Raw genomic sequence first — 13716 nt, 5'->3', positions numbered from 1 at the left:
CATTCATTTCTCATCATCACCGTCTCCTTTAACCTAACCGGCATAAGCGTGGGACGTAAAACTTAAAGATTTCATTTCATTTTGAGCTCATTCTATACATTTTGTAGCATAGTTCTGTCACTTGTCTGCACTGCAGCACTGATGCGTTCTTTGAGCTCGAATAAGGATTGTGGTAGTGGGAGTAAGTAAACAAGATCCTTAACGTACCCCCAAAGGAAGAAGCCACAGGGCGTTAATCAGGAGATCTGGGAGGCCAAGGCAACAAAACTTGGTCATTCTCACCAATACGCCCACTCCAGCGATGCGGGATGTGCCAATGAAGGGGTGTCCCGTCTTGTGTCCCCGTCGTGCTGCCACCTGGCGTACACAATACAAACTTGCTGAGTTTGTAGTTGTTTTTATGTGTTTCATGTATGTACGGTACGTCTAATACTTTTGAAAATATAGCATTTTCAAAATAAATGAATCATTTATCGTCAAAAGAGTTTATTTTTTCTTTTCCGTTTCAAAACTGTGAATCGAGTTTTATAGTATTATGTTTGGGAGGAAAAGCCAGTAATAAATAGCGAGAAATGGTTGTTGACAGTGGCGGATCCAGGATATGATCAAGGGAGGGGCTAAACCATAATTTGCAGTTTTATCCAGTGTGAAGCAGAATTGAAGTCCATTTTATCTAGTGTAAATCTGAGCATCAAGGGGGGGGCTATAGCCCCTTAGCCCCCCTTGGATCCGCCCTTGGTTGTTGATATACGTACTTTAGAGAAGAAACATGTGTTCAATCACGGCTCTAATCCATCTCCTGAAACCGGAAATGGTACAAGTGTATTATTTCCGGTTTCAATATCGATCGTTATAGAGGAAGAATCATACGAGATAATAGCAAGATTTCATTTAACATTCCAAAAATAGATACCGTTTTTACACTTAATTCTCTCCTGAAACCAGAAATGGTAGAAATTACTACAGATTCTGGTTTCAATATTAATTCTCAATGGTCAAATATGGCAATAAAAAATGTGGAACGGATTCTTTAACAAAGAGTTAATGGTTTATCTGACATGCGTGTAATTGTTAACAGTGTATAAAAACCAGGGGCGGATCCAGGACGGACTTCTGGGGAGGCGGTAGGTTGTAATACTGCTACTTAGAGCTACTTTTAAGAGATCCAAACTCTGAGATGGGTTTTATTTATGTATATAAAATAAGAAAGTTTCCTCTTCTGGAGGGGGGCGATTGACCCCCTGGATCCGCCACTAATAAAAACAAGCATTAAGCTGAAACAATGACAATTTTTCTATTATTAATTTAAGTTTTCTTTTTTGGGGGAGAGGCAGGGTGGCTCAGTGGTGAAGTGCTTACCTCTGTTGCATGGGGTCCCTGGTTCGCTTCTCGGCCAAATAAGTTTGTGGTGGACAACATCGTGCCCATGGGTTTACTTGGTGTACTTCTGTTTTCTCCTACATTCTCATTCCACCAAGTATTCTATCGTCATTCGCTTACCTTGATCATCATCTCCCTTAGCCTAAAGAGTATAATCTTGGGACGTTTCATTAAAATATTTCATTTTTAAGTAGCTCGACGTCCTTTAGAGCCTGGCACTCCTAGAATGAAATCTTTCAGTTTAACGTCCCACGATTATACTCTTTAGGCTAAGGGAGATAATGATCAAGATAAGTGAATTATGTTGTCCACCACACTTACTTGACCGGAGATCGAACCAGAACCCCATGCACTAGAAATAAGCGTTCTACCACTGTGTTTCTGTGTCCCCTGGCACTTCTAGGCGGATTCTTATGATTTCGTTATGGTAAAAACGCCACTGGTCATCACACATACGAGGCGCATCCAGAAAGTAACTTCCCCACGCGTCCCATAGTCAGGAATCCGTATGTTGCGCGAAGCGGCTGCGTGTACGTGCGACAGTAAGGTCCTAGCATGGCACATGCACTAGCGGAAATTCCCTAGTGCTCTCAGTAGCGTCGTGGCAGTGGTTGAAGATGGACGTTCCTATTCCAGCTTCCGCCGCGTGTGAAGTGCGAGCAGTGACAGTTTTTGAATGCACAGTTCATAGCACCAATCGAAGTTCATCGTCAGCTGTGCCAGGTCCATGGGCTTAACGGCATGAGCAAGCAGTTCCTGCAGATTTTCCGCTCCTTATTGCACACCACTGTCACGGAGTGCCTGTTGATCAAGAAGTTTTGTGTTGAAGCAACTGACCCTAGAGCACAAAGCAAGGCGCACAGGGTCAGCATTGACACTTTTGTAACGATACAGCTGACGATGGATCTCAATCGGTGCTATGCCCTGTACATTCAAAAACTTTTATCACTGCTCGCACTTCACACGCGGCGGGAGCTGGAATAGGAATCTTTAATCACTGCCACGACACTACTGAGAGAATTAGGGAAGTTCTGCTGACGCATGCGCCATGTTAGGACCTTACTCTCTCACGTACACGCAGTCGCTTCGTGCAACATACGGTTTCCTAGCTATGGAACGCATGGGAAACTTACTTTCTGGATGCGCCTCGTACTTTTAATTTCTTCACGGTTTATCAAACATCAATGTACCAATTATGGAATATGAAGCTCAAAAATAAATATGTAAATAAATAAAACTGTTTGACAATCGAATGATTTTACGTCTTGGCAATCCTGATATACCCTATAAGCTCACATGTCTTCCTACTCTATTCAACTTCTCGCCTTTTGCATACGTAAGCGGTACTCTCCTGTATGTGTAGTAGGTATTTGCTTCTGAAATAGAAGTTCAGTAGCCCATAACCACTTGGTTTACTATCTTTTTCTAAAGCAAATGATTGTATTTCTTTCGTTACAGGTTTCCCTTTCCAATCTTACTATGGCTGTCGATGTCGTCCGGTATTTCAACAACTACTCAACTACTACGCCTGGAAACGTCACAGTCAGATGAAAATATGATAAAGGAAATCCTTCCTAAGGATTACAGCAAGTTTGATGCTCCACCACTTCTGAATGGTAAGTTTAAGACTCTTTCGGAATTGATTCGTTTGGCCTATTCCATGGAATAAACCATTTTGTCCAGTTAAATATTACGAGGCATGTTTTTCAAGTAAGTACCGTTTCGAATTTCGGCTGCTGTAGCGCTGCGGTCGGCATCCCACCATGCTCGCTGTGTACCTACATCTGTTGCCAAGCCACAGACGTCATTATGGAAACATTTGATCATGTTTATGTTTGTTTGGTAGTAGTTAAAATGGCACCCTCGATTAAGAATCCCGCGTACTGTTAAAATACGCGTTGTGATTCGTTTACTTAGTGCAAAAAGCGTGAAAGTGGTTGAAATTCATTGCCAGATTAGTCAAGTATATGGAGAAAACATTATGAGCGACGGAATGGTACAGAAATGGGTTAGATCTTTTAAAGATTGCCGCACGAATGTTCATGATCAGGAACGAAGTGGGCGACCTTCTGTCATCACTGAAGACTTGGTGCAGAAAGTTGTCGTTCACGTGGAAGAGAACAGATGCTTTACTATTTCGTCTTTATCTTGTCAACATTAACATTATATACGGCATGGATCAATAACAACATAACATTGAACTATTGCGCCTTTTTCCAAAGAAAATTTCATAGACTCCAGATATAGGCCCTGCTAAGGGATAATGTTTATGGCGCTCCGATTTCCCGTTCACAAATGAGAGTGCTGCGGTGTTGCCACGTCTTTGTGGGTACGAAAGAAGCGACTCACCTTTTACTCGTTAGCCACACTTGTTCACCAGATGCTAACGTATTCCCAGCCTTTGTTTAATTCATCTAGCCCACATGCCATTGATTATATCCTACTTTTTTTTTTTTTTTTTTTAGCTGTATCCATTTCGGTTTCCACTTACGGGTCCAGTTTTCACATCCACACAGTACAAATCCCAAATTATACATTTATATACTTTCCCATTTAAGTTTTCCTATACTTGTAGATACGTGTTATAGCACGTGTTTCTAGCTATTTATCTTTTTCCTTGTTAACACGCTACCGGATGACCGGTTTCTGACTTCTGGTTGAAGTGCGCATCATCAACACGGAACCTTGAAAGCAATCTACGTACGGATCTAGTTCTGTAACTTTTCATTCTCTCGCTCTATGCTTCATTTACATTGACGACGGTTTTCGACACAACGTGTATGCGAAGTTTGAATTCCTGTAAAAATTACTAATTTTACGTATCACTTCATCACGTTACATGTTTTTTCTTTCCTGCTCTGGCTACACAATTCCTATGCACACATGGAGTGAACCGTTTCAGCTTTCATCTAGTTACGGGCATATGACAGTTCTTGAATCGATGCTTCAAATAGAACTGTGCAATAAGTTGATCTTGTCGGAACCGACCAATAATTATATAACAACTAGATAGTGAAGCCACATAGTGAAATGGTATTTTTATCTATTTTCAAATTCCTCTACGGAAAACGATAATTTGAAGTTTCCCCCCTCATTTTCTGCTTTAGTGGTGGAGCTCCCTTGTGGCTTTTTGTTCAGTGTGTGTGGCTTTGATGCTAGGGAACGGGTTCGATTCCCGGTAGGAGCTCAAATACTTCAAAACTAACGTTATGATGTAGATCCACGTCTCATATAACCTCGCTGCTGAAAGGGGCGCTAAAACTCCCTTTTTTCAAGTACCTTTAAAATATCCAATTGTAATCTGAAAAAATTAAATGGAATATCTCACGGCACTTTTAGGTCTCATATGACTATGACCTTTAACAGGTTAAGTGCCACCTACATGACAACAAAAACATTCCATGTGGCCAAACTGTATTTTCTTCATTTCTGGTTTCTGTATGTTCTTCTAAGTAGTAATTTAATCATTTCAGGTAATTCCTCTCTAGTATCAGTACTATGTAATATTGATGCTTTTTATGATGATACGTTAGTCTCCCAGGTAGACTGATGCCCGGAATAGGCTTAGTGGTTGCGTGAGACTAACATGTCACCACACAAATTTTAACAAATTCTGAGCGAATTTTCCCGTGAAAATGCGAATGCATAAATTAGTAACGAGTATAGTATAGCAGCAATTTCTGCACGGTTTGTTGTAGTTTTACTTCACGTGAATGTTGTTTTGCCTCAGTTTTCAGTGACTTAAATAGTACAATATACCTTTGGGTAATGTGGGAAGCACGATTTATTTTTTGCCACTTTGGCTAGAGCCATGTAAAACCACACTGGACTCCCAGTTCCACAGGCGAAGACTATTTCTTGTACTACCAGACTAACTACTGTACATTGCAATAGGTTTTAATGTATATATATATATATATATATATATATATATATATATATATATATATATATATATATATATATATATATATATATATATATATATATATAAAGTGAGGTCTCAGTGAGTCGGTACAGGCCATAAGCTAAGAAGAGATTTGTGAGACCAACCTGGCACCACGTGGCCGTAAGGAAATGTTTTATGTGAGACCAACGTGGTCTCACGCAGCGGTGAGTAAAAGGAAATTAAATCTTTTAGTTTTACGTCCATCAAACCAGAGACCGCACGCACCAGAGGTGAACGCTCTACCACTGAACCACCGTGCCCCCGAGTAGTGGAAGTAAATGATTATGAAAGAATTAACGGATTGCTTGTAATTTGTAGAAAGACACAGAACGTTTCCTCTAGGATGAATCGTGAATAGAATAGTGCGCCATTTTATTAGACTTCCAAACTTTGTTATGTATAAGTATGGGAAGATGGAACACGTATAGAACGGCTATGCCCGTCTCTCCATCGACAGTTATCAGAACAAACATCGTTAAGAGGTATTATGAAACACTTTTTTTAAAAATCAGTTTAGTACCTTAAGAACATATTTCGCATCTTCTCCATTCACCCCTCTATCCATATCAGAAGTGGCAGATATCAACCATTTCTGGTTTCAACTTTGAGCACCATAGAACCAAAACGGTATTAGATAGCAAGAAGGATTTTTTTAAAATTGATTGCGCATCTCAAAGATAGATGGCATGTTCAGCCTTATCTCTCTACTAAGACCGGAACTGGTGGAAACTTAATACTACTTCCGGCTTCAATATTGATTTCCATAGAGCAAACACGGTAGGGTCAGTGAGATTTTTTTAAATAGATTCAGCGTCCCAAGAATGAGTTTCGTCTCGTGGTTTATTGGTCTATTCAAAACGGAAGTGGAGAAAATAAACGGTTTCCAATTTCAACATTGGTAGTCATAGTAAAAAACGGTAATAGATAGCGAGAAGCAGCTTCAATACTACAAGTACAGTTCTGTCCTTCTGCATTAGTATATATATGTATATGGGACATTCCATGTCAAAACAACAAGTCATCAGACTTGACCATCTCAGATTTTTGTAAAAATTGGTGTACAGCTTTATTACAGTGAGAGATGAAAAACCCCAAATATTACCTCTCCCACCCTGAAAGTGTCTCCATACAGGGTGTTCAAAAATGTCAAAAAATTGTATTTTTTCAGTTACAGTGATTATTAAAAATTGTCATAAAATGGTTAATATGTGCACTAGAGACGTGAAACAAACACCATTGGAAAGCTTAAAGATTGCTCTACAAGTTGTACTATATTAAAAAGCTGTAAAATAAAAAATAGCACTTCAAAAATTCAAATTAAGATTTGAATTTTGAATTTGACATAGAAATGTCACTCTGAATTTGTTCAAAATTGTTCAGATTGTAGTCTCGTATGTGTACTAACACACCACAAAATTGCATTTTGTGTACTCAATGGGATCCGATTCAAAATTCAACATAAACCAAGCATTGCACGATATTGACCATGTGAATATATGGGTTCAGATCGATAACCATTTGCCTGGAGTTATTTACCTGCAGCATCAAAGAACTTTATATTCAGTTTCATTTGTTTCTTGATGTATTCTTTTGAATTTACACAATTATCCACCTTTCGAGTTATTTAGAGAGGTATTACGTTTCCGAACAGTACTCAATACAAGTCATTATTCTTGTTAGTCAGTATGAATGTTTCTAAATTTATATTGGCTACATTGATACATGTTATTTTCATTCATTTGTTTCAGTATTGCTGTTACAGACACGTGGAAGTGCATCATTGAAATAGGAAAAAGAATTTATTGACTAATTATTTGTGCTGAAACTGTGTGAAGTGATAGTGAGCAGTGTCACTGTGTTTCATAACACATTTGATACAAATATTGTGAAAGGGAGGAAAATATATCCCTCCCTTTCATAATATGTTCTGCAAATTCAAATGAATACATCAAGAAACAAATGAAATTGAATATAAATTCCTTTGATGCTGCAGGTAATAAATAGTTCCAGGCAAAAATGGTTATCGATCTGAACCCTGATATTCACATGGTCAATGTCGTGCAATGCTTGGTTTATGTTGAATTTTGAATCGGACCTCATTGAGTGCCCAAAATGAAACTTTGTTGTGTGTTAGTACACATATGAGACTACAATCTGAACAATTTTGAACAAATTCAGAGGGACATTTCTATGCCAAATTCAAAATTCAAATCTTAATTTGAATTTTTGAACTGCTATTTTTTATTTTACAGTTTTTCTCAATATAGTACAACTTGTAGAGCAATCTTTAAGCCTTCTAATGGTGTTTGTTCCACCTCTTTAGTGCACATATTAACCATTTTAAGACAATTTTTAATAATCACTATAATTGAAAAAATGCCGTTTTCTGCCATTTTGAACACCCTGTATGGAGACACTTTCAGGAGGAGAGAGATAATATTTGGGATTTTTTCATCTCCCACTGTAATAAAGCTGTGCATCAATTTTTACAAAAATCTAAGATCGTCAGGTCAGATTTTGCTATTTCATTGGTTGATTTCACATGGAATGTCCCATATGCTAATGTTTTATCTACGTATTAGTAATTGAAAAAAGTACGTGACTTTATGACTAATCAATAATGCCGCCACTGTTAGGGGATTATAGAGACTTTGGCATTAAGGCAAGATAACGTAGTCAGGATTAGGACAACGCTCCAGTTTGCTGTAGCTGAATGTCTGGTTTTCGGTGCAGGATGTCTGGGTTCGATATCTAATAGGTTCGGAACTTACGATAAGCTGCAGGTCCATCTCTCATGCAGCCTCGATGTTGAGAGGCATTAAACTCAATAATAATAATAATAATAATAATAATAATAATAATAATAATAATAATAATAATAATAATAATAATAATAATAATAATAATAATAATAAACCACACTCCGGGCATCTTTACTCCCTGATTTACCCAGGGCATTTGATAGAAAGTAGATGAAAACCTCACAACTGTAGACAACAAATATATAGACATACTTCTTCCTATGTTCTCTGTTAAAATTAGCACGGGCGTCTCTGACGGGGGGACGCGTTCCTCCAATATTTTGAAGTACAAAATATTCAATATTTTATTCTAATTTAATTTATTTACTAACGACAGAATATCATATAAATAATAATTATATTTATTTGGAATATAATATTCAGGCTGTGAAACGATTGTAATCGAAAAATGAAATCTTTGTTTTACATCCCACGATTATGCCGGTGAGGCTAAAGGAGACGGTGATGATGAGTAATGAATGAAATGGTGGAAGGAAGAAGGTGGGAGGAAACTGGAGAACTCCGAGGAAACCCACGCACACGATGTTTGTCCACCACAAAGTTCACTTAGCGGGGGCTGGGATCGAACCCGGGACCCCAAGCACCAGAGGTGAACGCTCTACCACTGAGCCACAGCGGCCCCTACGATTGTAATCGAGCTCTCGATATACCTTAGGGGATCCGTGAAGGTAAGCAGAAAGGTAACAAATAGAATCGAAGTTAATAGACAGGTTGGGCTAGGTAGTACCATTTAAATCACTTTCTTTGATGTCCTTCCCCCAAATTGTACATGTCAGAGACGCCAGTGGACATTAGAGTAATGTGAGTAACAAACGCCGGGAACAAACCTGTACCGCCCTGTGGCTAAGTATAAACCCTACCAATTATACACTATGATTCTACTTAGAATAACCTTTTAGAGCAGTAAATATCTTCTTTTTTTTTTTTACGAATCACCCTATAGTAAAGGACAAGAACTAATTGTTGCATGATGTGTATGCCTCATGACGCTGACGTTTACAAAAACAACTATGAAAAAGTTTTATGATACAATTTTAACGCTAAACTGTCATGTTGTTAAATTTAATGCACCACTTCAATAATAAAGGGAATATTCACACGCGAAAATTCCCATTTACAACCTATCTTTTATAGTGGCATCTGGCATGCTAAGTTCGTAATCGACTGATTATTCTAGGCGACTGTCTGGCTGTGTGTATGTGAATAATGTTTCTAGCTTCCTTAACTTTCGGGAACTAAATATTTTCAGAATCAAAACCACTTTCTTCAAACTTAATCATTACCACTACTAACCACTTAGTTTTGTACTTAATGTTGTATACTACTCCTAGATCAACACTCCGTTCCTTATTGGGCAGGTTCTACCAACCGACTTGTGGCACTCATGACTTTGGGCGTTCTGTGGCCAGCACATCGAATAGTCTTGCCATTAACGCTGGCTTCCTAGATCGGAGTTTCTACTTCTTTCTCTCACGTAGCTCCCCAATTATCCTCATGATGCTGAATGGAGGTTGCAATGTTAACATCATCTTTCCTCTGACCAAACCCAGCACTGCTTGGCTTCACTGATCTCACGGAAAACAATATTCCAGTGCAGCTAGGGCGTTGGCAATATCCAATCAGAGATGGAGTGGATCTTGGATCAAGTGGGTCGTGGGTCAACAGGACGTGATCATCTCTGACCCACTCTGATCCTACGACCCACTGCTCTGTGCACTGAACACTAGTGAATCTGTCTACTTTTACTTTCAAGACCTCCATTTTTCTCTTTTGTTTCTATTTACTTACCTGAGATGAGGGTCCGCGTTGGCTTAGTGGTAGAGCGTGGGATTCTTGATTCGATCTCAGCTTGCGCAAAGTGAAATTTGTGCTGGACAAACACTGTGTGCGAGGGTTTTCTCGGAGTTCTCCCGTTTCCTCCCACTTTCTCCATTTCGTCATTTCATTCATTTCTCATCATCATCACCGTCTCCTTTAGCCTAGCCGGCATAACGTGGATGTAAAACTTAAAGGAGAAGACTTACCTGAGATAAGTGAAAAAGAAAAACTTCAGGCACTTTTGGACATTGATATTTATAATTGTAGTAACAGTGATACAAATTACTGCTTGGCTTTCAAGACAGTCGAATTTTCCACTGAAAAGTATCTGTAATTCAACAAGGAAATAATTATATGTGGTAATTAAATTGATATTCATCGTAATATGGCCTATAACAAATAGTTACCATTTTATATCGTAAAGATCAGATCTACTGGTAATGTAACAAAGCGGTGCTTGAGCGATTGACCGTAGAAATTCAAATTCCGATTAGTTATAATTTCACAGCCTTGGTTAATTACAAGTGTAAACTGTTTAGGCAGTGGAGAAGGAGGGTGTGGATCATGGGTCAGAGTTGATGACGATAGGTTTTGGTGGATGGTGGGTCAAAGTGGCTCATTCTGGGTGGTGGGTCGGAGTGGATTGTGTATCAGAATAATCACGGTGGGTAGTGAGTCATGGATTCTTTTCATTGACCCACGCCATCTGTGCATCAAATGTTCTACTGTTAACTTCTAAGTTTGTCTTTTGATTATCACTCATTAGATACCCTCTATTTATTAGCTCAGCAGTTACAAAAGGTTTGATTCTTTTATAATGGAACAAGAACAAGACATCTTATTTGTTGGTGGTTCGTCATAATCATTGATTGTTTTCTTACATGACGCTTAAGAGCCCGTTGGAAGAGTACTGTACAAAGTTGGTGCACACATTTTTTGTTACAGTGACGCAACCAGGAAAACATCATGGCGAGAGCTAACAATTGCCATGTTTTAAAAGCACATATACGCCAAAAAATTTAATACTATTTTTCAATACTTTCTAATACAATATTTGTCACAGGATTGCGAATTTCCAGAAAGACAGATAATAATGTTTATCAAGGTTTCTCCTTTATATTACAATTTTGATTACAGAGATGTTTATCGTTTATACATATAAAACGAGATTACGATTGATATGCGTGTTTTGTAGTAAGCAGGTTAATAAGAATCCCCATACCGTAAGCTTCGGTGGACCATCGATGGGCAACTAGCGATATCTCGCCAAAAATTGGCGCCCCACAGCGACGATCCGCGGTGGCCTCACTTCCCTTTTGAAAATTATACCACCAGTGGCCTACTAGCGACAGAGACGCGACGAAACGCCAATAAACCACAAAATTACCTCCCGAAAATATGTTAAATCGCCTATATGCGTGATTTCTTTACATTAAGGTGAGACTAAAAAACACTAAAAAAAAGTACCTGCGGTGGGCGCGAACCACCAACCTTATGACTATTAGGTGCGTGTTCTTCGCCACGGAGGCGATGAAGGAAACCTCCCTTGTAGAGGGATAAATCGTCGAGGTCTTTTTAATTTATCCAATCAGAGTGCTCCTTTATCCGTGTATAATTGACGATAACAATTTGGGATAGGATCAAATGACGCGCGTCTGTTTACTTAATTTCACACTATAAAAAATCGGTGTGTTGTTTCAACGACATGCCTGTGTAAAAAATAACACCAACAGATGGTTAGAACAACTCGCTCTCCATTTGGAGTTGTGTGTCAAATGCCGGTAGTTGTAATGACACAAAGCCTGTGTGTTAAATTAACACAAGTGTAGAATCTTCGGTGTTGTTTTCTGCGTGAGTGCCAAATATGCTGGCCATCTAATTATAAAGGTTTATGTCTGAAGCTACAGTCAAACCAAGTAGAAAGCAATACTTAAACAAATCCAGGTATTCGGAAAATTTCAACGTGCAAACCGCACGATGTGTTCTCAATTGTTTTACGTAACGTTTCTGAAGAAATATGTCAACAGCGAGAAACAACACCGTATTACTGTGTCACTTCTACACTGCACTAGAGCTCACCAGTCAACACCGAAGACTTTAAAAAATGGCGGAAAACCAGTAGAATCACGATTAAGAGGCAAACATAGATAAGGATATAGGTAAGAGTTTCCTATCATTCTTGAACAAGTTGTTCGTGAAGGTTGTGTTTCGATCCTTCAAGAAATACTTCACAGCAAGTGTTGGGGAGGACGATAAAAAAGTTTATGAAGATTTTCTAAATGAAGTGTTCTGTAGTTTGCTATTCTTATTTTAAAAGTAGAATCTTCGGTAATCGTAAGCATGCATACCACAAGCTTTTCGAAAACAGACAAATGGTTCCATCAACACCGCACACGGAGTTATTTCAACACCGAAATAGGTGTCGTAGTAACACAGAACTGGGGTCGAACTAACACCAAATAACAGTGTTAATCTGGTGGTCTGACCTTGAATTTTAACACAGAGTATTGATTTAACACCAAAACGGTGTTACTTATACGGCTTTGACCTTGAATTATGACACAAATTGTGTGCTGAAATAATAAGAAAATGATGTTGAAATAACATAGGGACTGTGTTATATTAACACTTGACATGGTGTAGTATTAACACAAAATAATTAACACACTACACACAGTGTTACTTTCTTCGTGTTGATGCAACACCGCCACAAGTAACACTCAACACTTTTCCCCACACTACCGACCCTGACATGGTGTCGAATCAACACCGAAAATACTAAAACAGATCCGAATTTAACACCGCTCAAAACCGGTTGTGTGTTGAAAACGTAACATACCGCCTGTGTTAAACGCTAACACCGCGGGGTCTGTGTTGAATTAACACGCATAGTGGTAGTCACGCCCTAACCACTGCCGTGTGTTAAATTTGAGTTGAATTAACACAACCATTATTTACTGTGCATGGTTCTCCCACTTTCTAATGATCGGCGACAGTTGCAATCTAAATTAATACAATTATACGCACTCATCTCAATATTATTCACTTCATGATGTAGAAGCAAAGGTTACTCTTGACCCCTGGAGATCACTTTAAGAACAACTCGTCAGGAAAAAAATTATATATAATAATAACCGCATGAACATGACTGTTCGTGTTGGTCCCTTCGCGATTCTCCGCGACGAATCGAAGGAGCGCGGTCCAAAATAAAGTCCTCGCTGCTACGCGGTGGTAACTTCAACACCACGACTCTAGATATATATGTTTCGATTCGACGAAACCTTGTCGCCAGTGGCACACTAGAGGCAACTCTTCGACGTATCACTATATCGAGGATCGACATTTACCAGCAGGTAGACCACTTGGTGTTGGCGAAGTTTACGGTGTGGGAATTTTTTTCAGTATTAAATCTCTATGATTTTGAAGCCTACAATAGTTTATCAAGTTTAACAATATAAAATGGAACCCTCTTTCTTTACGTTTGGAAAACTTTTTCTCCATTCGTTAAGTAGTTTACGAACACTTTGACCATCTTTCATCATTTCTTGTTATAAAGACTTTCCTTTCTCCCGTTTACATACGTTAAAAGCATTTAGGTTTCCTTGTTAGCTAATCCATTTTTACTGTATATTTTTTTCTTCGTGTTTCCTAACAATTTTCCTTCATTTTTTTCTACGTTATTTTGAACTTTTTCTCTAGGGCTCGTTTTATTGTTTTTTTCTCCCTTAGTTAAGTGCTTGACATAAA

General features: G+C 38.6%; 1 protein-coding gene across 1 annotated transcript in view; it reads left to right on the top strand.

The window, feature by feature from the left end:
- The window catches only part of LOC145683204 (uncharacterized), a 157492-nt gene that overhangs the window by 72246 nt on the left and 71530 nt on the right, over positions 1-13716 (top strand). The window contains exon 2 of the mRNA XM_081754564.1: positions 2839-2996. Within this exon, the coding sequence (XP_081610690.1) occupies positions 2839-2996 (158 nt within the window). The remainder of the gene's footprint in view (positions 1-2838; positions 2997-13716) is intronic.

Source organism: Thermobia domestica, chromosome 4 (genome assembly GCF_964235325.1).
Source record: "Thermobia domestica chromosome 4, izTheDome1.hap1.1, whole genome shotgun sequence".
Taxonomy (NCBI): domain Eukaryota; kingdom Metazoa; phylum Arthropoda; class Insecta; order Zygentoma; family Lepismatidae; genus Thermobia; species Thermobia domestica.
This window is presented reverse-complemented; position numbering and strand designations above follow the sequence as displayed.